Source organism: Mesoplodon densirostris, chromosome 2, assembly GCF_025265405.1.
Source record: "Mesoplodon densirostris isolate mMesDen1 chromosome 2, mMesDen1 primary haplotype, whole genome shotgun sequence".
Lineage (NCBI taxonomy): Eukaryota > Metazoa > Chordata > Mammalia > Artiodactyla > Ziphiidae > Mesoplodon > Mesoplodon densirostris.
The window spans coordinates 151,840,988-151,866,737 of NC_082662.1; the positions used below are offsets into that span (position 1 = coordinate 151,840,988).

The following is a 25,750-nucleotide window of genomic DNA, read 5'->3' on the forward strand; positions in this document are numbered from 1 at the left end:
AAATTAATTGTGTTTAGCTTATCTATGTCCCCAAAGTACATAAAATTGTAGCTCTGAAGCATTTAGGGGCTCATGAAATATGTGGTGACTGACTGAATACTGTTCACCTTTCCTCACTCATGAAATAAGATGCTGATAAATGAAGGTCAAGGTCATATGGCATGGAAGCAGTTGATCCAATAGACTGGACTGACACCCAGCAGAATGTAATTCAGGCCTAGGAATAGACTCTGCCCCTCCAACTTCAGATATAAAGCCCTCAGGAAAGCCCTTGATTAATGTGAAATCTGTATATTTCAGTCTTTTAGAAAAGAGATTCGAGATCCTAAGAAGGTACTGGCTCTTCAAGTCTGCAGAAAATAGAATGCTTCCAGGTACTGGAAGGGTGCGAGATAATCCTTCTGCATTGTCAGAGCAGTCCATTTGACACTGAGGCCACCAGTTGATATTTACTGAACACAGGGCAGAACCAACACTCAGTCTGTGAAAAAGCAGACATTCCATTGCTCCCGGAAGGGGCCCGTGAGCAGAAAGAAGTGAGCAAGGGACGAATTTTTTAAAGAGGAAAAATAAATAAACTCCCACGTTAAGAAAGCCAACTTTTTTCTTACTTTGGAAGGACAAAAAAACTATACTAAAATAGTATAAAACTATACTAAAAACTATACTCAAAATAAATGGTTCTGAAGAACCTAGCGGCAGGACAGGAATAAAGACGTGGACATAGAGAATGGACTTGAGGACACGGGGAGGGGGAAGGGTAAGCTGGGACGAAAGGATAGAGTGGCATGGACTTATATACACTACCAAACGTAAAATACATAGCTAGTGGGAAGCAGCCGCATAGCACAGGGAGATCAGCTCGGTGCTTTGTGACCACCTAGAGTGGTGGGATAGGGAGGGTGGGAGGGAGATGCAAGAGGGAGGGGATATGGGGATATATGTATACGTATAGCTGATTCACTTTGTTATAAAGCAGAAACTAACAAACCATTGTAAAGCAATTATATTCCAATAAAGATGTTAAAAAAAAAACCCAATGGGCCCTCACATATGGTCTTTTGGCTGCTTTTCAACCAAATGGAAACATCAGAGTGATGGCATAATCTCCCATATCTACTAAACCTAAAGGATATTTTTAAAAAGACAATTACATGAGCAATGTTAATCCACTTCTCGATGATTTTGGCTCTCTGCTGAGTTTTGAGTTCTTTGCCCCCCAGAATGGTGCTGACAACGCATTTGGTGAGGGTATTAAACTGAGAGATGGTAGCACGGATCGTAGGAGCCAAGTGTTTGTTTTCCTTCTTGTCCCTTCGAGACCAAATGCAGCCCAGGCAGTGGTGAGGCACTACTTTCTTGAATAGTTGCTAGAATAAAAGAGGAATTGACTTTAAGGACAACACACACATTTCATATGGCAAAGCATGTCACCTGTAAGTTGGTACTCTGTGAATGGACAAATAACCCTTTTCTACTTGATTTGCCTCATGGTGTTCATTTCAATAGAAAAAAGTAAATAATTAATACATTAACTGATCAGAAAAGCCGACATGTTCCTTCTAAATCTGCTCAACTGAACAAATGGAACACGATGACCAAAAGAAAATTTAAATGTCCAAAAACATTTTGACCTTTCTATCTTGGAAGGAAAGCCAGGTAAAAATCTGTACTACTAATCAAAAACAAGTGGTTAAGATTATTTTGACCTCAAAATCATATCCATGGTACATCCTGGACACTCATGATCATGAACTGTGTATAATGCATATGAATGACCACCTGAAAAGTGATTCACAGAAGTACAGTACCTGTGACACTCATCAATGTCACTATTCTATTTCCCATTATCTAAAATGAAGAAACTAAGAAACATACAAAAGGAAAAACTATTCAACATCACACAGTAAAAGGAAGGAGGGATTTAAAGCCTGGTTTCCAGGTCTTTGCCTAAAAGTCATAGCCAATGAAGTCTTCCATCTTTCTCTTCTGCTATCAGTGTGTGAAACAACAACAAATTTGTTGAACAAATCTGATTCTCATTTGTACAACAATTTCAATACAGGATGTGCAAGGGCTTGTGTAAAAGAGAGAACACCAAAATTTACTTTATATAGACTATCTGATTTACTTCTGAGAATCTATTTGCATGCTAACTAGATGGAAACTCTATGCTGCTTCCTCTAAAGTGCTAAGTGTGGAAGAGCTAAAAACCATTGTGATCATTGATAACAGCCCTTTTTCCTTTAACCAGCTAACACTGAGCTATGAAACGTTGCTGATGAAACCAAATATGTACAGCTAACAAAAATATCCAAACTTCAAAAGACCAGGAAGCACATGTGGAAATGAGCTGCCAGATATAGTCACATGTGGATTCAGTGAATTTATTTTATCCTAACTTATACTTTGACCCCTTTACAATCCTCCAAATAAACAGTTTGGATCTTGAAATATTCATGAGTCTAAAGGGAGAGAAATACCCATGGAACAGGATAGATTTTTGTTTCCCTAGAATTAGAATTCTTATTTCCCTTTGGGTATTGAGTGCCAAGTAAAAAGCACCTTCTCCCAGAATTGTAAGAAGAGCTTAGGCCTGAATTATTCAGATGATGGATTCAAATCACATCTTCACTCTGCATTTACAGGCAAAGCCTCTCTCGGGGATTTGGAAAGACTTAAATCACATGACCCGGGGCCACCAGTACTGTCACTCCCCACATTCTAAGTAGAAGCACATCGGAGGCACAAAGAGAAGACGTACTGCATCCATGTAGGTCAGCTGCTCGGCCACGAGATCTTCTGAGAAGCACGTGAACTCTGCAGACCCGCTGCCCTCCAGTTCCTCTTCCTCTTCCAGGCTGAAGGAGATGGTGTTGGGAAACCCATCTGTTAACGGTGGAAAAAAATTAGTAATTTGGTGCTGCTGTATACAACCTTGTTTACAGAGTCCAACAGGACTTTTTTAATTTAGGAAGAAAAGAGCTGCTCCTTTAGAAAACCCACAGGGAGAGAACAGCAAGGACAATAAACCTGAGTGAAATGGAGGTTTTTCCAGTCTCTGCTTGTTCCTAGATGCGTTATTAAGCTCAGAGGCCTCATGTTGTCACCTAGACAAACCACTGGTTCCTCGGCCAAGGACAGAGCCAGGTTAGGCAAAGTCTAGAGAAACAAAGCTGGGCTACATTCAGGGGGTCACCCTCATTTGGGGGCTCCCTCAAACCCTCTGATCAGCTCAAGCACTAATCCAACTACTTCCTGAACCCCAACTATTCAGTTCTTAATTACTGGGCCATTTATAATCAGAAGCCTGGAAGGAATGGGCATGAAGGCAGGCCAGGTCATTCTGGTGTCAGAAATGCTGATGAAGTCCTCAGAATTCTCAAGTCCTTAGAATCCTCAAAATGTTAGGATTAGCTTTCAACTTCCACCTAAAATTAAGTATGCATGAGACTACTACAAGCAACTCTATGCCAATAAAATGGACACCCGGAAGAAATGGACAAATTTTTAGAAAGGTATAACCTTCCAAGACTGAACCAGGAAGAAACAGAAAATATAAACAGACCAATCACAAGTAATGAAATTGAAACTGTGATTAAAAATCTTCCAACAAACAAAAGTCCAGGACCAGATGGCATCACAGGTGAATTCTATCAAACATTTAGAGAAGAGCTAACACCCATCCTTCTCAAACTCTTCCAAAACATTGCAGAGGAAGGAACACTCCTAAACTCATTCTATAAGGCCACCATCACCCTGATACCCAAACCAGACAAAGATACTACAAAAAAAGAAAATTAGAGACCAATATCACTGATGAATACAGATGCAAAAGTCCTCAACAAAATACTAGCAAACAGAATCCAACAACCCATTAAAAGGATCATACACCATGATCAAGTGGGATTTATCCCAGGGATGCAAGGATTCTTCAGTATACGCAAATCAATCAATGTGATACACCATATTAACAAACTGAAGAATAAAAACCATATGATCATCTCAATAGATGCAGAAAAAGCTTTTGACAGAATTCAACACCCATTTATGATAAAAACTCTCCAGAAAGTGGGCATAGAGGGAACCTACCTCAACATAATAAAGGCCATATATGACAAACCCACAGCAAACATCATTCTCAATGGTGAAAAACTGAAAGCATTTCCTCTAAGATCAGGAACAAGGCAAGGATGTCCACTCTCACCACTATTATTCAACATAGTTTTGGAAGTCCTAGTCATGGCAATCAGAGAAGAAAAAGAAATAAAAGGAATACAAATTGGAAAAGAAGAAGTAAAACTGCCACTCTTTGCAGATGACATGATACTATACATAGAGAAGCCTAAAGATGCCTAAATAGCTAATCAATGAATTTGGTAAAGTAGCAGGATACAAAATTAATGCACAGAAATCTCTTGCATTCCTATACACTAATGCTGAAAAATCTGAAAGAGAAATTAAGGAAACACTCCCATTTACCACTGCAACAAAAAGAATAAAATACCTAGGAATAAACCTACCTAGGGAGACAAAAGACCTGTATGCAGAAAACTATAAGACACTGATGAAAGAAATTAAAGATGATACCAACAGATGGAGAGATATACCATGTTCTTGGATTGGAAGAATCAATATTGTGAAAATGACTATACTACTCAAAGCCATCTACAGACTCAATGCAATCCCTATCAAACTACCAATGGCATTTTTCACAGAACTAGAACAAAAAATCTTAAAATTTGTATGGAGACACAAAAGACCATGAATAGGCAAAGCAGTCTTGAGGGAACAAAATGGGGCTGGAGGAATCAGACACCCTGACTTCAGACTATACTGCAAAGCTACAGTAATCAAGACAATATGGTACTAGCAGAAAAACAGAAATATAGATCAATGGAACAAGATAGAAAGCCCAGAGATAACCCCATGCACATATGGTCAACTAATCTATGACAAAGGAGGCAAGGACATACAATGGAGAAAAGACAGCCTCTTCAATAAGTGGTGCTGGGAAAACTGGACAGCTACATGTAAAAGAATGAAATTAGAACACTGTGTATGGCCTAACACCATACACAAAAATAAACTCAAAATGGATTAGAGACCTAAATGTAAGACCAGACACTATAAACCTCTTAGAGGAAAACATAGGAAGAATACTCTTTGACATAAATCACAGCAAGATCTTTTTTGATCCACCTCCTAGAGTAATGGAAATAACAAAAATAAGCAAATGGGACCTAATGAAACTTAAAAGCTTTTGCACAGCAAAGGAAACTGTAAATAAGACGAAAAGACAACCCTCAGAATTTGCAAACGAATAAATGGACAAAGGATTAATCTCCAAAATACATAAACAGCTCATGCAGCTCAATATTAAAGAAACAAACAACCCAATCAAAAAATGGGCAGAAGACCTAAATAGACATTTCTCCAAAGAAGACATACAGATGGCCAAGAGGCACTGAAAAGCTGCTCAACATCACTAATTATTAGAGAAATGCAAATCAAAACTACAATGAGGTATCACCTCACACTGGTTAGAATGGGCCTCATCAGAAAATCTGCAAAGAACAAATGCTGGAGAGGGTGTGGAGAAAAGGGAATCCTCTTGCACTGTTGGTGGGAGTGTAAATGAATACAGCCACTATGGAGAACAGTATGGAGGTTCCTTAAAAAACCAAAAATAGAATTACCGTATGACCCAGCAATCCCACTACTGGGCATATACCCAGAGAAAACCATAATTCAAAATGACACGTGCACCCCAATGTTCACTGCAGCACTATTTACAATAGCCAGGTCTTGGAAGCAACCTAAATGCCCAGCGACAGACGAATGGATAAAGAAGATGTGGTACATATATACAATGGAATATTACTCAGCCATAAAAAGGAACGAAATTGGGTCATTTGTAGAGACATGGATGGATCTAGAGACTGTCATACAGAGTGAAGAAAGTCACAAAGAGAAAAACAAATATCATATATTAACGCATGTGTGTGGAACCTAGAAAAATGGTACAGGTGAACCGGTTTGCAGGGCAGAAATTGAGACACAGATGTAGAGAACAAATGTATGGACACCAAGGGGGGAAAGCGGCGGGGGGAGGTGGGGTGTGTGTGTGATGAATTGGGAGATTGGGATTGACATGTATACACTGATGTGCATAAAATGGATGACTAATAAGAAAAAAAAAAGGATGCATGAAGCAGTAGAATAGCCTTAAGCTAAATTCACCTGAGCCTTATTAGAGATAAGATCATCGATTAGCAAATTAATCGGATACAGACTGAAGAAGTAGGAAAAAATAAAGTTTTTCTACCTAGGACTCCAAATCAAAAGCATAAGTGCTCAGCACATGAAACAGGACCTCCAGTCTCCATTGTGAAAGACTGTGGACCTGGAAGACGTTTACCTTGGGTCCCTAGCTTCTCTTCCGGGGAAACCATCCCCAATTCCTGGGTTGTTCCCCAACCTCATCCCCCTTCACACTGCTTGCTCTTCTGCCTGTCAAATCCATTCTCAAGAACAAAAATCTAGCTGCATTCAGTTATATCTTAGCAGACATTTAAATCAGGGTGTTACTACTCCCCCAGAATGTTTACATTGTAAGCCTTTGCAGAATAAAAGACTTTTAGGCATCTTGGATCAAGTTGGGGTGGCCTTTTCTTAGTTTCCGAGGGGAAAAGGGGCACTGAGTGGACCCTACATCACCTCCCCTGTCAGAGCACCACGTGGGTATCTGCCAACTTTGGTGACAGGTATGTGATTTAAGACTGGCCGCCTCACCCTGGAGTTGAAGGTACTGATGTGAACGGGGTTGGTTACAACCAGGTAAGGAAGGAGGGGATCTCTGCCTGCCTCTGAAGTCTGAGACACAAACCAGCATGAGCTAAAGAAAGCTAAAATCCCATGATTTCAACACTTTTCCTCCACACAATTCTGGTCCTCTCTCACTGGGTGGAGGAATAAGATATTTGAAATCCCAAAGGTTCAGAAAGGGCCTCTCAACTCTCTTGCTAATCACTGTGCATAAATCTGTCCCAGTCGCTCTGCAATGCAGAGGCTGGCCAACTTCAGCCAAGGAGTATATGTGCTAAGCCTTGATCTCATTCACCCAACACTCCATAGCAGCCTGATATGTGCCTTGGATCAACGCTGCTGTATCTGAAGATTACATGGTCCTTTCTCTCCGGGGTCTAGTCCATGCTTTCACTGTTTCTGCTTTTGATTCTCTTCCAGTAGTAAGTAGGTAAAAACCTGAAGCAAGATTTCACTTTTGGAAAACATGTAGGAGAGCTTGTTTACTTTTGCCGGCATGAAACTGGGTAAAATAAGCATATGGGAACCAAGCTCCTAAAACTCTTTTTCGGTAATGATTCCTGTACTTAATAAACAGAGAGTTTAGAGAGTTCTTGATTAAAAATTTCCAAACACAGAAAAAATTCATTTCTGGGATTGCCTAAAAGCTTAACCAAAGTCAGGCCATCTCGTTCTCCCCTGCCTCAGCCTGCCAAATGAGCTGGCCTTCCAGTCCCGGTTGGAAACAATGAACCACTGGTCCCACCAGTTCCCCAATTAGGCCGGAAGCCAGAGGCAGCTCCCGTGGGGACAGCTGGGCTCTAATGGTGTATCCACTCCAGCACGAAGACAGGAGGGGAGGCCCTGAAGGGAGTTGAGGTCCGGCAGCTGGAGGAGTGCCCCTGGTATTCAAACATTCCCGGCAAATGAAGTCATCTGAGATACCGAGGACTTGGCAGTCAGCTTTTAATGATGCAATTGCATTTTCCCCTCTCTGGTCCCCCACACATAAAAAATTCAACAGGTCCTGTTTGGAATTTAAGGTTATTTTCTTTGGCGCTGATGCAGCTTCCCTTATCGGTGTTGAGGAACCATTTCCTTTCCCTCACTGAGGAAATCAGGCGTCACTTCAGGGAAGTGCCTGTCAGAAGCTCCAAGTGGGTCAGCTGCCATGGCAACCATCCCCCAGCAGCCAGTGAGGGGATAAAACGTCACACTGAAAGACCGCCCTAGCCTCTTCCTGACTTTCTTCAAAGCCTGATGGTTCCAAGCCGCCCGTGACCTGCAGTGGTGGCCCTTCCTCTGTCCTTGAAAATAGGCAGTCAATTCCTCAGATAGGAAAAAACAGCCACAGAAACTTCCTTTGGATGAGGCCATCAGAGATGCGAAATGATGGTAATCCGCCCCAGTAGGGGACAGATTACCGGGATGCTTTCTGGCTGAAGGAGAAACATCTTTTCTGAGCTTTTCAAGCTTTTCAAGCTTTTGTGAGGGCAGGAGCAGAACTGGATTTAATTCCTCGCCTGCTGAATGGGGGTGGTGGTAGAAGGAGGAACCAATTAGGCAGATAATGAAGAGCAAATTCAAGTTCAGCATGGTGTGTGATGACAAGGAAAGGTAAAAGACCATCAGGGAGATCGTCCTCTTTATGGTATTGAAGGAAACCCCGAGAAATCACTTCACCTCTGAGCCACTGTTTCCTCACGTATAAAATGAGGGAGTTGGACTAGGTGATCTTGAATATCCCCGACTCTGCTCTAAAATGCTATAGGTTCTGTAATTAGTACTTCAATAACCTTGAGAATTTTACCACAGCCCCCAATCCCCCAGCAGCCTGTCCTGAGGGAAACCAAGGCCTCCTATTCAACAAGTACAGGGAGAACATTTCCTCATTGTGGAGGTTTGCAGGATCAGAATCTAGCTTCTTCCCTGGAATCAAACAAGTAAGTACTCACTGTCAGTTTCTACTTCTTGCTTGTGAAACTGCTCAAGAAGATTCTGTGCTCTTCTCTCTGGGTCAGAGCCTGGCATCATCTGCTTGAGATAATCCAGCAGTTTCTGTAAGCAAGGGAAGTGAGGGGGCTCTCGGAAGTCCTCTGCACACTGGTCAAGCCAGGCCCTCAGGATGGAGGCGATTGCACTGAGAAAGAGAAACAGAAAGTCACTGCACTCAACTGGCTCTGGAGACTCAAAACCAGCCCTGGACACCAGAGCCTGTCCCAGCCATGCCTCAGGAAAACTTGTGCAAGTGGTCAATGGATAGTTCACCTAGAAGTTCCCGGCAATGTCAGTGAAGTTAACTTAAAGCATCTGAAAACAGTCTGAGTACCTTTTATTATTTTAAGTGGTGGTTGGGGAGCTGGGGAAAGACTGGTAAGTTAAAAAATAAAATAAAAAATAAAAAAAAAACAGGACCATAAACGTTGGAAAAACCCACACAGGGCAAAAAAAGACACGGAAGAGAAGATTTAGTGAGTCCTGAAGCAACTTCAAAGTAACCTGTATACAACAAGATTATGTGTTTCCAATTCTGGATTCACTCAAGTCAGAGACCACAAAATCTACTGTCATAACACTTTAGGAAATAACAGACAGTAGGCCAGAACTTTGACGGATGGAAGGGCCTAGGTTTAGGAAAGATAATGTGTAAATTTAATTTTACAAAGATCACCAGGGTTTCAGCATAGCACCAAAAATGTCCTCACAAAATTATCCTTTCGCTTTTCAAATTATCAGAGGACAATGTGTTTCAAGTGGAAGAAACAGTATGAGTAGAAAGTTAGGTTTTTTAAAGTAAAGGAGAAAAACTTGATAAGCAAAGCCATTCATTGAGAGGGCGACTTCTTCTGATGGCTCAGCTGAGTCCACCTTGGGTGAAACAAGGACCAGGGCACAAAAAAAGACAGTCATCATGGGGGCACAGTTCCCTGCTTTCATGTTACTAATAACACAAGCTTGTTCTCTTTAAGGTAGGTGCAGCCCCTCACTCCATGGAAAAGACAAACAGCTGACAAAAAGGACAACTTTTGAGTGCTATTGTCCTACGCTTCATATTCAAAGAAGGCTTTACAGCCACTCCTGAGTCGGGCACGTGCTGGGCTGTGTCCCATGCACATGGTACGTTGCCTCACTAATGACCAGCCAGCCCCAGGAACAAGGTGCATCCATTGATGATGGCCAGAGAAGATGACAGGGACTATAAATTAATCAAAGCATGTCTTATTGACAGAGCTGGGACACTTTGTATTTTTTTGTTTTTGTTTTTTTTTCGGGTTTTTTTTTTTTTTTTTTTTTTTTTTGCGGTACGCGGGCCTCTCACTGCTGTGGCCTCCCCCGTTGCGGAGCACAGGCTCCGGACACGCAGGCTCAGCGGCCATGGCCCACGGGCCCAGACACTCTGCGGCATGTGGGATCCGCCCGGATCAGGGCACGAACCCGTGTCCCCTGCATAGGCAGGTGGACTCTCAACCACTGCGCCACCAGGGAAGCCCTGGGACACTTTGTTTTAGCGAAAGACCTAATTAAAATTTTTCAGCTGAAAAAAAATGTCTAGCAGATTTTTAAATTACCATCTGATTAGACTTCAAACAAACTGTTCGCTTAGTTAACGAACTGTAAAGAAACAAAAAGATATTATGATCCATATATATGAAACCGCTGCCTGGACTTTCATAGGTGTGTCTAAACTTCACAGGTCTCAAGTTCACAGCAGAGAGCTAGACTGTGATCAAGGCAGAAATGCAACTAAAGCCAATCTAATGCTGAACTTTTGGAACTGACGTACAAACACAGAAGGGAAAGAAATTAACTGTTTTCACTGCTGTGGAGATCACTGTTTCACCAATATGGACATGAAGATATTTGGAACGATAATATTCACATAGCTACAGCAGAAATAGATGACATAAAACCATTAATTAAGGTTGGCATTTAAAACCATAGAAATAATTCAGTATTTTCTAAATCTTCAGTGCAGATTAAAAAAAAAAAGAGAGAAACAAAACTTTCATTTCCTCACAGAAAGCTAGAAGAAATTTATCTGGGCTCTGGGATTAATTGAAAGAACGAGCAAAATGAAATTAATGAACTTCTAGTAAGTGAACCTTCACTATTCGGGTCACTTGTCACATCATCTGTTATGTATGAATGTTTATGGCCCCCCAAATTCATATGGTGAAGCCCTAACTCCCCCTGAAATGATGGACTTCAATTATTTTGAGAGCCCACACACGGCACTCATTATTTCCCCTTTCTTCACCAAAACCAAATATCATGAATTGAAGAAGATAATGATGAGACGGCATCCTAATATTTCATTTTTATAAGGAAGATGACTTTTTCTGTGAATAATTTCCCTTCTTTGCTGATGAGCATTGAGTCCAGAACTGGGGTAGGCACATAGGTGGGGTGATAGCATAAAACTCAGGAAAACCTGACGTTTGCGTACATTACGGTGACTCTTACAGAACGGTTTTGCACTTCTCAAAAGAAGGGTGATTTAATTTAATTAGTACTATCACTCACTTAATATTTTTTAATATTTCAATGAGGGAATACTCTTTCGATGACAGTGATTAAAAGACAGATATGAAGGGATGATAATTCACATTACTAAATTAAAAATCTCAAAGAGCATCCAACCAACGAGACCAGCAACTCAATGACCCTGATAACACCTCAAAAGTTCATAACCTAAAAAAAAATCCAGGTAGAAATCCAAAATTATAGTAAAAGACAGATGTTAAAAGATATCAATATGTCATTTACTCATTTACCCCCCATAATTGTTAGTTTTAAAATTATAAAACAATTTATTGAAAAAAGTAAATATTACAAATATGCAAATATCTATAAATTAAAACAACAAAATATCTACGCCCCTTCATTCTAATCTTATTACCATGACCTTGTGTGAACAGTTTGGAGTATATCCTTCTAGACTTTTCTATGGATATGTTTACATATTTAAATAGATGTAATATGTATAAACCATGGATTTTTTCCCCCATGAATAGTATGTCATAGATACCTCTCCATCCACACCAGGACCTCTAGCTCTCACTGTTTCTCAGGGTCACATAGTATCCATTGCATGCACACACCATAATTAATATAGGTATTCTACTAGTGCACAGGTAGTTAAGTTATTGTTAGGTTCTCACACGTACAACTACAAAATGAATATCCTTGTTTACATCTCGTGTACTTGTATATTTCTATGGGGCACGTTGTATAGGACTTCCTTCCATGGAAAGGTGCAGCCTTGGAAGGCCCAGGGGAACTCTGAAAGGGGACCTTAATCCATATTGGACTCACCTTTAGGTGCACATTTTGTCCTCCTCAGACTGATATTTTCTACTAGTGTTGCTAATCTACTCATTTTACTCTTTGTGACAGTGCCCTTCCCACAGCTTAGCACAAGAAGGCTTTGAAAAGCCACTACAAACCCAGACACTGAATTAAAAAGCACTTTCAGACAAAAGAGAAATGAAGGCAGAGGAGGAAGAATAAAGAGGAGAAGGAAGAGACATATAAAGACAGCACGATACAACACGAGGCAGACCCCTGCCCTCTTATTAGCAGAGTTTTATCAGCATCCCAGGGAGGCAGGCTTTCTGGAAAGGCCTGGACGTGTGCCCAAAGCTCAGAGCAACTTTATGTTTGCCAGTCCTGGGAAGAAACTTTCTGTTCTTGATAGGCTAAGAAGCAGATAAAATGTGAAACGTTTGAAATTTCAAAAGGGAAAGCAACATCACAAAATCAAGACAGAGACAACAGGATTACTGGCCAGTGACTTTTCCATCTTACCTTTCCTGGCTCCACTCCTAAGATCTAAGGTACATCCTAACCAGAACGGGTTAGTTGGAAGGTGTAAAGAACCTTAATAACGAAGGGAAGCCCTCGTTAAAAGTCACAAACGTACAGGAAAGGTGTGACTGTTAAGCTAGAGAAGCTACTTGGCTCTATGCACAGAGCAAGAATAAGGTTCCAGAGGAAAACCTAGTTCCCATCCTCACTGTGCCACCTGAACGACGGGAGTGGGACTGGTCACTTAGCTCCACCAACCCTTATCTGGAGAAGAGACATAATAATACCTGTCTTCATCTACCTGACAGTGATCAGTTGAATTTCAAATGACATAATGTCAATAAGGATATTGAGATATCTGGAGAGAAACATAACTGTTAGCAGTCTTAAGACTACTTGCCGTAAGTCACAAAAGGAAGGGATTAAAAAAGGTATGGCTCAGTGAAAATCAATCAGCACTCATGGAAAGAACTCAAGGAACCTGCCACGTGACATAGAGTGATACAGAATACAAACCAGCTCCTGCAACACTTGTGGCTCCAGGCCTGCTGGAGGGAGGCAAACACTGTGAACATATACCACCCCCCCACACAGACACACCACACACTCACACACACACCACACACTCACACACACACCATACACACACACTCGCACACACACACCACACATTCACACCACGCACACACAAACTCACACACACCACACACACCACACACTCACACACACCACACATGCTCACACACACCACACACACACCACTCACACACATGCCACACACACACACACACACCCCACACACTCACACACACACCCCTGAGTCAGTCCCCCTCAGGACAGACAAATTCAGGAACATCAAAGTGTAATACAGGGACTTCCCTGGTGGCGCAGTGGTTAAGAACTCGCCTGCCAATGCAGGAGACACGGGTTCGAGCCCTGGTCTGGGAAGATCCCACATGCTGCGGAGCAACTAAGCCCGTGCACCACAACTACTGAGCCTGCGCTCTAGAGCCCGCGAGCCACAACTAGTGAAGCCCACGTGCCTAGAGCCCATGCTCTGCAACAAGAGAAGCCACTGCAAATGAAAAGCATGCGCACCACAACAAAGAGTAGCTCCCACTCGCTGCAACTAGAGAAAGCCCACGCACAGCAACAAAGATCTAACACAGCCAAAAATAAATAATAAATAAATTAAAAAAAAAAAACTTGTGAAGACTGAAGAAGTAATTTCTGAAGCCAAATGGAAAGGTTAAGATTGTGACATAATCTAAACTCAGTAAGGAGAAAAGCCAGCACTCCTCACTCCCAAGGGAACGTGTGTGTCTGATTAAGAATGACTGGATGGGGGGTGGGGGGAGCAGGGGCGAGGCCCAAATCTGATGGCACAGCAGACAACCAGGATTGCTTTCTCTACCTCAGGCATCCTTGGCAAGGTACAAATTCTTGTAGTATGTGAAGGAAGGAAGTCGTGTCCAGACCCTGTTTCTAAGACTTTTACTTGTAATAGAACAGACGCTGGGGGAAAATGAATTCACTAATCCAACTAATATTTATTGAGTACCCTTTACTTTCCATATTCACAAAAACTATTTATGTGATGAATGTCACAGTAGGGGAGTCTAGGGTATTTACCTTCAGAGAGAGTAAACCTGGTCAGGGCTCCATGGAGTGCTTCCCTGAGGAAATGACGTTAAAGCTGAGATCTTAAGGATAAGGGAGAATTAGCAGGGTGAAGACTCTGGGGTAACAGCATAAGCAAAGGTCCTGAGGTGAGAGAAAGCAAAACACTTTTAAGAGACATAAGGAAGACCTGTTTAAAGAACAGGAAAAGAGGGGCTTCCCTGGTGGTGCAGTGGTTGAGAGCCCGCCTGCCGATGCAGGGGACACGGGTTCGTGCCCCGGTCCAGGAAGATCCCACGTGCCGCAGAGCGGCTGGGCCCGTGGGCCGTGGCTGCTGAGCCTGCGCATCCGGAGCCTGTGCTCCGCAATGGGAGAGGCCACAACAGTGAGAGGCCCGCATACCGCAAAAAAAAAAAAAAAAAAAAAAAAAAAGAATAGGAAAAGAGGGGAGAAATGGAGCATGATGAGATTTGCTATGCTCATTTGATTTCTTAGCCAAACAGAAATCACACTTAAGAATACCTGGTTGGAAGACATCAGACAGATGTCTTAGCTGAGAGGTATAAGGAAATAGTACAAAACTTCTAATCACTCTCAGGGACCTTCAGGCATGCAATGCAGAGTAAGAGGGCTGACCGAGGTAAGCATTAGGCTATTATGCTCAAACCACAGGTTTTTAATACGTACAGGGATTTTAAGATAAATGCATTAAATCATGTTAAAATCACATAGGTAGTAAGATACTCTAGAATTGGTAAAAGGTTTAATAAAAAAAAAAACCTTCTAGGTATGAGGTCATCGCTCCCATGATGTATAACTTCCAAGCCAAGAAATAGGATTATTATGACAAAAAGAATAACTCTGTCCATTTAGAGCTTTCTCTCCCCAGAAATCTATTTGAGGTAATAATTTATCATTACTTACTCATCAGCAGAAGATTAGACATGGAAACATTTTTTAAAAGCAGCAAAACATTTTTCTATTTTAGGATACTCTCCAATAATTGGATCTTTCCCTAATATAGATAATGAAAAGGTAAAAAGATCTATGTAGAGGGTGGCCTTTGAAGCAGTGTAGCACAGGACACTGCCAGGCCCTCTGGGTGGGAGCCAATGCACTTTGCCCTTCAGGGAAAGAAAGCAAAGTAACCTTGACACTGGCTCTGAGCTAGACCCTCCACCTTGTTCTCCTAGTCACAGAATGATTTTCTGCTGTTTCTGGGAAGGCTGCCAGTTATAGTCTGCCTCTAAGACCCCTGGCTAGATGGTTTTCCTGATGAGAAAGAACAAAGGGAGGTGCAGAGATTTTTTTTTTCCTTTTTTTGCCTGTAAAAGCATGTAAAGGATGGAAACATTATCTAGACTTGTCAAGGTAATCTTGCAATGCTTTCTTGTACATTTTCCATTGTACAATTTGGTACTGGTGGTGAGTAGAGGTTAGAATGCTGGGAGGGAAAGTAAAAGGAATTAAGGGAGACCCAGGGAAATAAATGTAAACAAAGCCAGAGTAGGGACTAAGCACCAGAAGGCAATATACGGCAGAAAAGCCAGTGAGGGGCCATGGGCAGATAAAGAAGAGAAAAACCTCCAAGGCAAGAAGGAGGAAGAAAAAGATTGGGATAGGAAGGACACACAGTATAAAGAGTAAATATGGGTGGGAAAGGGTCAAGAGTAGGAGGAGATGAGCTCAAAACCAATAACTCAAAATCAAGTGTTTACACACCTGTCTTTCATTCCCAAACTACATGTGCAGACCCTGGCAACTGAATGTAAATTTACAGAAATTGAAGAGAATTGTTGTGCAGAGACTTAATCCTATATTACCAAACCTTACTCAGTATGTCAGTGACTGCACTCCATTAGAAAAGGAACAAAACTAAGAGGTCTCCTAAATGCCTATTTTTCATGAACAGTATAGCCAATGTGGTTACACACATTCTCTGGAGTCAGACTGACTCTCTGGTTAGTCAGACAAACCCAACCTCTTTATGCCTCTGCTTCCTCATCTGTAAAATGGATACAGTAATAGATCCCTCCTCACAGAATTCCTGTGAGGCCTAAAAGAGATAATATATCTGAAGTATTTAGAATAGTCCCTAAGGCATAGTGAGTGCTCAAAAACATTAGCTATTTTCATTATTTTAAAAAAGAAGAATTACAATCTATAAGATTAAGGACTAAAGGCAAAAGGAACTACACATAAACACTGGACTCTGGTTGAGAAAGTTGTTTCCCTCGGGGGTACGAGTTAACGATTCTGATACTGCCATACATATATACTGAAACTGAACAATTAAGTAAATGGAAGGCAGAGGGTAGAAGCTGGTTTTCTCACTGTTGGAGAGGATACTCACAAATAAGCAACGGGAGGAAGCCAGAATGGTCCATGTGGTAAGGATTAGAGTTGAAGGCATCAGTAAGAATTCATATTTAATATAATATATAGATGGTTATACATAGAAATATTTATAGGTATATGCATTTACACATATATTTCCTAGCCATGTCAGCTGAGAGGGCCAGAAGAAATGACACCCCAGTAGGGATGAGCACACCTAGCACCCAGATCTTGGTTTCTAATATCATTCTCCAATAAAAAGAACCAGGTCGGGCTTCTCTGGTGGCGCAGTAGTTGAGAATCTGCCTGCCAATGCAGGCGACACGGGTTTGAGCCCTGGTCTGGGAGGATCTCACATGCTGCGGAGCGGCTGGGCCCATGAGCCACAACTACTGAGCCTGCGCGTCTGGAGCCTGTGCTCCACAACAAGAGAGGCCGCGATAGTGAGAGGCCCGCACACCGTGATGAAGAGTGGCCCCCACTTGCCGCAACTAAAGAAAGTCCTTGCATAGAAACGAAGACCAACAAGCCAAAAATAAATCTAAAAAAAAAAAAACTTTAAGGTCTCCTGAAAATCTAAAAAAAAAAAAAAAAAAAACCAGAAGAAGAAATGGCTGATTCTAAGACTGGGATGGGAAATATACAAGATGAGTCTAGAACATCTTGTAGTGCCATAAAGTAAGGAAGGGCTCAAATACAGTAATAGGGATGTGTGAAAGTGACACAGGAGTCAACCAGAAGAGTTCCCAATGGCCAAAGCTGGAATAATCTGAGCAATAAAATACATAAAGTGGCACTGCATTATATCCCACAGTATTAATAAATTTCCGGGCTTCCCTGGTGGCAGGGAACATAGGTTCGTGCCCCGGTCTGGGAAGATCCCACATGCTGCGGAGCGGCTAGGCCTGTGAGCCATGGCCGCTGAGCCTGCGCGTCCAGAGTCTGTGCTCCACAATGGGAGAGGCCACGGCAGTGAGAGGCCCGCGTACACACAAAAAAATAATAATAAATAATAAATAAATAAATTTCCATGAGTCCATACTGATATAAATAAAAGACTGAATAAATTAATAAATGGGCGAGACAAATCTCCCATGCAGAAGTTTTCCAAATAAATTAGGTAGATACTTTACCCTAAAAGAAGGGAAGCAAAACCAAGGGGTTGTGCCTAGTGACTTCCTTCCAAACAATACAGTATGGAAAGGAAGGGGGAAAAGAGACATATGCCGTGAAGAAACCTGAAAAATAACAACTTCATCCAGGTGATCAAGGCCAACATCAACAGGCGTAAATCATGGTGAAAGTATGTGATGAGAATGGTATTTTATCTCTGTGATATTTCTCTCAAACCTCATAAATTCAGTCTAATTATGAGGAAAAATATCAGTCTAATTACAAGAAAAATTCTAATAAAGGGGTGTCCTAAAATATATCTGATCAGTACTCCTCAACACTGTCAAGGTCATCAAAAACAAGAAAAGTCAAAAACTGTCACAGCCAATAGGAACCTAGAGAGATATCCCAACTAAATGTAATGCAGTATCCTGGATGGGATCCTGGAACAGAACAGGGCCATTACGTAAAAAAAAAAAAAAAAAAAAAAAAAGGAACTCTGACTAAACTATGAACTTTAGTTAACAATGCATTGATTCATTAATTGTAACAAATGTGTATATTCATGTTAGAAATTAATAATAGGGGAAACTGTGAGGAAGGTATATGGGAATTCTGTATTATTGGCTCAATTTTTATATAAATGTAAAACTGTTGTTTAAAATGTCCTAAGGGGGGAAAAAAGATGAACAAGAGGGTCCAACCTAAGTACTTAAGAGAAATAGTCTCATTTTTATCACAGGGGAAGAAGTAGAGACCACACAGTGTTGAGGTTAAAGCCTGGGTTAAATCCCACTCTCTCATTTATTCACTGTATGACCTTGGACATGTTCCTTAACCTCTCTATGTCTCAGACTCCCCATCTGTAAAACAGGAATAATAACACATAGAGTTATTATGAGGGTATTAAAAGGATACTCAGTACTTAACACAGGGACAATTCCTATGAAGCAGCCAATGAACTCTAGCCATTGTTATTAGAAAGAGACAGCACTGCTCACCAAAGTTATTTTTCAGGGACCTCAGTAACTCATTATTCTCTAATTCCTCACAGTCCAAGAAGGGAGTTTTTATGTTATAAATAGGCCTCTAATGAAAAAATTGCTGAGGCGTTCTACAGTTTTCACCATTAGAATGGAGTTTCCGTTGGGGATGACAGATGCTACAAGGCACCAAGAACAGGAAGCAGGCGCTCAGATTGATGGGCCTGACCAATCTGGTCTTCCTTCTTCTTTCCTCACATCCTCCAACCCATCTCCTTCCCCAGGAAACAAGCCTAACTTCCACATTTCTAACAGCTGTTTGGGGACCTTCCTCGGGTTGTTCATTTCATTAAAAAAGCCAGGCAAGACAACACAGGCTAAAGGAAATAATCCCAAACTGTACAATCTCAGAATGCTAACAAGCTAAAGCACTAGTCACAACGGTGATACTATACCCTAGTTCCTCATGTACTTCTCTCTGCAGCCCTTTTACGGTAATATAGACAAATATGGCGGCAGGGGTGAGGGGGCAGGGGGAATTTATGAGCACCAGAGATCCCAATGCTATTTTTGAAATAACAGGCCTGAGAGCAAAACGGTGAGAAATCCAAGTCCTGGAGTCAACTGGACCCGAGATCAAATATCAGACCTGTCATTGACCAGCTGCTTGACCTTAGTCAAAGCATGTAACTTTTCCGGAGCCTCAGTTTACACACCTATAAAATCAGGACAATATCTCACAGCATGTCTGTGATAGTAAAAGAAGGTACAAAATGCCTACAGAAAGGCTTGCACTAAGGTAAGTACACCCCAAACTGTAGCCAGTGGTGGTGGTCGGAGAGGTGACAGTGGTATCATCATTTCCATCACCTCTGACACTGCAGGGTGATCAAGTGACAGAGTCTGGTTGTGATGTCTCTTTACCTTTCTCTAACATGTAGAGGACCTTAGGAGATTCTCAGGCGGCCATTTATTCTTCTCTCTGAATCAATGATTATCGATGTTGTTTCATTCCTCCATTATTAGAAAAGTAATTTCTGCTTGAGAGCCTGCACTCTTCCCTTAAATGCATAATTTTGATTCAAGATTTCAATGACTTTTTAAAAACTATACTTTCTGTTTTTCTTTGTCCAGTATGGATGTTTTAAAGACAATACCTGGCTCTTTTATGTGGTTTATTGCATCTCCATTTCTACTTTTGTTTTACTTTTTAAAAATATTCCTTTCACGTTATAGCCTTTAATTCTTCTAAATTTGGAGTTTTAAATCTTATTTTTGCTCTGTTCTTTACTCCTCTTTCTTTGCCCCATTTTTGTTACAATCACTCAGATTGATTTCAATTGCCTTCTTAGGTTATTTGAATTGGATGGAATGAATATTGATTGCGAACTCACTGGGAAGATTTGTTAATACCTTCCACTGTAAAGTTTCCCAGATATTAAAGAATTACAGCCAGCTTCCTTTAACTCATCTCCCTTTTCTTTCAAATGTTTCCAATATCTTGGATACTAATATTTATAGGACTCTTTACCACTGACTAAAACCGGGTGTCACTATTTACAACTTCTGGGAAAAGATTACAAGAATGACTTTTATATCATCTGAATGTTTGGAGATGAAAGCAGAACGATTTCAGTGGTTTAAACCACTGTTATGGTAAAGAGTTTGAGAAAACAAAACATGGCATTCCAGAAGGGAAGTGATGAGAGTCAATTAAAGAAAAGAAAACAGAAACTATTTCAACATTACAATAGTAATTTTTTAAAAGGAATAAAAAAGCATAATTCCTGAACAGTTTTAAACTTTTTTTTTTTTTTCTGGTACACAGGCCTCCCACTGTTGTGGCCTCTCCCGTTGCACAGCACAGACTCCGGACGCGCAGGCTCAGCGGCCATGGCTCACGGGCCCAGCCGCTCTGCGGCAAGTGGGATCTTCCCGGACCGGGGCACAAACCTGTGTCCCCTGCATCGGCAGGTGGACTCTCAACCACTGCACCACCAGGGAATCCCTTAAACATCTTTAAATAAAGTTCTGTGTGTGTGTGTGTGTGTGTGTGTGTGTATATATATATATATATATATATATATATGTATGTATGTATTTTATATATATATATGATATTCTAATCTCAAATACATTTCAGAGAGTGAAGATTCACGGTGTCAAGGCTCTGTATGGTTAATATCCCTTCTTCATGTTCTCTTCACTTCTGAATTCAATGATTGTAATAAATCTGCACTAAGGAAAGTTTCCTTTTCCCACCTGGTTCAGATTGTATTATTCTAAATAGATAGCATTTTCTCGTGTAAAAGTGTCGGCAGGAAGGAGGAAAGGGGTGCAGGTAGCATGAACGTTGGCAGAGATGTTTTCTTCTGTCATAGGAAGTGAGTTCCCTGATTTCCCAACAGTGACAAGTTTAGGGATTGTAGAAACAAACATGGTATGACTTACTATTTACATCAGTCTAGTGCTAACATCAGAAATCACTGTGTGGCAAAGATTCCAACATCTAAAATCCTTGCAAGTTGAATTCCCTGCAACTGAAGGAATTCTTACTTTAGCCAGATAACTTTAAAGGTCCTGATACCACACAAAGCCTGAACCAGGCATACTCGGGACTGGAATTACAAGTGAGAGTCACAGCACAATCAGATACTTTTTGAAATTCATGAAGAACACTAGCCAGTTGTGGTCCAAGACACCAGAAACCAATCTTTCATCTTGACTGTTTCATCTGTTATTTCCACATTTTTGCCTTCTTTTAAGTTCTTTTATCCTTTGAAAGGTTGATTAGATCCATATTCAGAAATACAGGAAAGACTGTTACCTTGGGACTTGGGAGCCTGTATCAAATGTAAGCCTTGTTCTTTGCTTTACAACAAAAACTGAAAAACCAAACAATAATTGAGCATTTCCCTTTTCATAGTTAAACCCAGTAGTGATTCCCCACCTCCACCCCCCATATCCCTGGGCTGCAAAACTGAAGGCATCTGTCCTAAAACAGGATGTTTACTTCTTAGAATGTCACTGAATTCCTTCCGTCTGTTCCCCACCTGAAATCACAAGAACACAGATTTGCAGCAAAGGAAAACAATGGGCATTTTGCTGCTCCTTGCCTGACCCCACAATACCATGCTTTAGCCCATCTTTATTTATGATCCTAGCCAGCAGTTCTGATGTCACGATTAATAATAAGCAAATCAAAGAAGCTGTGTATTTTTTCTTTCCTATTTTATCAAAACTGGTTACTCAGTCTTTCCAACAGACACAAGCAGTAAAGGGCACCTCTCAAACAATCAATACAATATTTGGACCATATCTCTGCTTCTGATATTCATTTTCATTTTTAAGAAGATGAGAAGAGGGCTTCCGTGGTGGTGCAGTGGTTGCGAGTCCGCCTGCCGATGCAGGGGACACGGGTTCGTGCCCCAGTCCGGGAAGATCCCACATGCCACGGAGTGGCTGGGCCCGTGAGCCATGGCCGCTGAGCCTGCGCGTCCAGAGCCTGTGCTCCGCAACGGGAGAGGCCACAGCAGTGAGAGGCCCGCGTACCGCAAAAAAAAAAAAAAAGAAGATGAAAAGAAAGCTAAATAAATTTTATCCTAGGCATCCTTAAACTTGAAAGGATCTCAGAGCACTCATTTTTCAGGAAAAGAGACTGAAACCGAGAGAGGTGAACTGACAGCGATGGAGGAGGAGCTTGAGTCCGAGTTCTCCAGTCTCATTTCCCAGGGCCTGTCACCTTCCATGAGGCTGGCTCCACGGCCACCTCAGCATTGGATTCACCTAATTATAAGAAGGGGCATAAATAAATAAACTTGCAAATAAGTATGGTATTATTTTTACATATATTTAGATGTTCATAAATAAAGACAGTTTTCACTTGAGCACTGCAGCAGCCTCATCACCATCCAGCAGGGTTTCTCACCTAGGCGCTATTGATACTTTGTTGCAGGGGGGAAAGGGGCCGGTCTTGCACATGGCAGAATGTTTTGCAGCAATCCTGGCCTCTGCCCACTAGATGCCAGAGCATCTCCCCACCAAGTTGAAACAACCAAAAATTCTCCAGATCTTGCCAAATGTCCTCTGGGGGCAAAACTCCCCCACTGAGAACTGGCATATAGCCATATCTCCTACACATCTATCAGCCATCAGGAAGCCTTCAGTCACTGCTACAAGTCAGCTACTGCAGCTCTGAGATGATCGAGGAACTTTCCATGTGTTACACGTGGAATGGACAAGGTCCTTCCCTGATTTCCTCCAAAAATAGACAAAGCAGTGACCCTATCAAGTCACAGAAATGATCAGAAGGGTAACTTGTGAAAAAGAGAACAAAAAGAGAATGCTGAAGTGAGATGAAAAATAATAAAAAGGAGAAGTGGGGGGAAAAAACACCAAAAAGACAGAAGAAAGGGAAATAGAAAGAAGAAAGAGGTCAGCAGAGAGAAGGGATTTTAGCATTCCAGTATCTGTAGGACAGAGTGACCCATTATACGATAAAGTGGCATATTTTCATCAGGCATAATTTTTTAAAAAGGCAACTCAGTCTGAGGAAAAGGGTCAAGAACTTTCTACCAATTCACTGTGTGGCTTTAGGAAAGGACCATTGTCCTCAGATGATGGACCCCTCAGGGGAGTTCTATGTGAAGCTCTTTGTTAAGGCCTCATATGCTTAAAACTGTAAAGCCCTTTAAAACAGCTTATCCTGGAGTCTCACCCACGTTACTGTTCCTGGTGTACAATTAATTTGAATGAAGTTTTATAACAGGCCTTTAAAAGAATGAGCATGACTATTCATGTCCAGAGTACAAATCAATTTGCTTTAACTGCTACTTCCCAGAAAACTATTTAATCTCAAAACACCCCCTGGGAAACAGAAAAGCTCTGGATATTTTTCATATTGTTACTCTCCTCAGAGTGTTCAGGTGGCTAGTTGAATGGCAGCTCTAGATGTGATGCAATTCCAAAATATGTAGATAACAACACGCTTATTTCTGAATCTGGTCACAGATCGAGGTTACATTTGACAAGCTGGCCACTCAATTCGTAGAGTATCTCTTCTTTAACATATGTTTTAAAATTCATTATAAAAAAGGTTCTTTTTTTAAAAAAATATTATTTCCGTAAGTTTTCATGGATAAACAAAACTAACAACAACAAAACCCCTCTAATCCTACGATTCTCAAACTTTAAAATGCATAGGAATCACTTGAGGATCTTGTTAAAATGCAGATTCTAATCTAGGTCTGGGGCAGGGCCTGAGACTCTGCATTCTTAACAAGTTCCCAGGCGATGCTGATGTGGCATTTATGGGCTAGGCAGCGGCATCTGGATTGGACACAACAAAGAGATAATAAAGAACCACAAGAAAAAAAAAGAAGGTTGTAAGTCTAATCCATTCCATCAAATTACCTATCTGATTATACGGCTTCCCTCCTGCAAAAAGTCTTTAGGGCTGACTGCCCACTGCTTACCAGGGAAAGTCCAAACCCTCTTGAATTTGTGAGAAATTCAAACCTTTCATGATAACTTCAGCGCCACTAACTGCCCTCACCCAACATGTACACAGTGAAGCAGCTGCCCCAATTCTGTGCTGTTCCCCCAAATATCATATACTCTGCACTTCCCTGATTTGATCCCACTGTCCCCTTCCTAAACGGCTCTACCATCCAAATCTTCACGCTCCTTCAAAGCCTGCTTCAGATGTCACCTCTTCCAAGAAGCCTCCCTAAAGCCCTCTAGGAATAAGGTATCTCTTCCACTCACCACACCTTGCACTTGGCATTCAAATATTTACACTGGTGTGTTTAGTTTTCTGGAAGGTTATGGCCCATCCAATAAAATTATGAAACTACCTGACACCTAACTCAGGAGTTAAAAAGATACCCAGTTTTCTCATCTTTATATCCCTGGCTCCTGGAGAAAGAAGTCCATCAGCCAATTGCCTGAACAGTTAAAAATTCCATAGGATTACCTCCCTGAACTTTTGATCCCCAAATGAAACCATGAGTGGTTTCAAGCACCCTAGTATATAACCTATCTACTCAAGAACCTCACTCCTTCAGCAGCCTGTACCCCTACATCGTGGATTTCGTCTTCACTGACTGCTGGATCAAATTCATCAGCATAAACTACCTCCCATTTAAAAAAAAAAAAAGCACAATGAAAAGACCATCCCTTGCCCTCATCCTCCGCCCCATTTCTCTGTTCCCCTTTACAACATAACTCTTCCAAAGAGTTGTTAAACTTGTCGTCCCCACTTCCTCCCCTTCTAACCTCTCTTAACCCACATCTCCATCCACCAAAACTGCGCTTGCCACGAGTGCCGAAGACGGAAGTGTGGCAAAATTAGGGGTCACTCCCCAGACCCCTCTCGCTTGATGTCTGGACAGCATCAGACACAGTTGGTCACGCCCCTTCCAAAACCCCTTCTCTGCTTGTCTTCTGGAACACAGCTTCTTTCTTCTCCTTCCCCCTGCCTGCTCTGTTCCAGTCTCCGCTGCTGGACCGTCCGCTTTCCTAATTCTCAGTACTGGAGGGAACCAAGGCTCAGTCTTTGGACCTTTTCCTTCTAGATCTACCCTTCGTCCACAGGAGGTCACATCCATTCCCATAGCTTTAAACACCATGTATAAACTAAGGATGCCCAAATGTATACTTCCAGTCTAGACTTCTCCCTGGAATCTGCACTCACCCAATTACCTCAAAATTAACACGTCTAAGATGAAATTATTGACACATGTTCCCCACCAAACTTTCTTCTCGCATAAAGCCAGGGCTCCATTCTATCACTTGCTCACACACAACCCTTGGAGGCATCCTTGCCTCTTCTTTCTCTCATATGCCGCACCCACTGCATCAGTACATCCTGTCAGCAACAGCTTCAGGACTTCTGCAGAAGCTGTCACTGCTACAAGCTACTACTTCTTGTCACCACTCCTGTAATGATGATGATGACAACTACTATTACTACTCATGTCCATGCTGTCAGCACCCCTTGCCTGGACCCACGTAAGGGCCCTAACCGGGCTCCCTGCCGCCACTCTTGCTCCTGTCCCCAGTGTCATGGTCTATTTTCCACA

The 25,750-nt window shown here is 41.6% G+C and overlaps 1 protein-coding gene across 2 annotated transcripts in view; it reads right to left on the minus strand.

Annotated features, from left to right (window-relative positions):
* Positions 1-25,750, minus strand: part of RGL1 (ral guanine nucleotide dissociation stimulator like 1) — a 128,798-nt gene that overhangs the window by 38,957 nt on the left and 64,091 nt on the right. For both annotated transcript variants that reach the window (XM_060091149.1, XM_060091148.1), the window contains exons 5-7: positions 8,763-8,947; positions 2,765-2,889; positions 1,155-1,370 (exon numbers count right to left, since the gene is read on the minus strand). In XM_060091149.1, the coding sequence (XP_059947132.1) occupies positions 1,155-1,370; positions 2,765-2,889; positions 8,763-8,947 (526 nt within the window). The remainder of the gene's footprint in view (positions 1-1,154; positions 1,371-2,764; positions 2,890-8,762; positions 8,948-25,750) is intronic.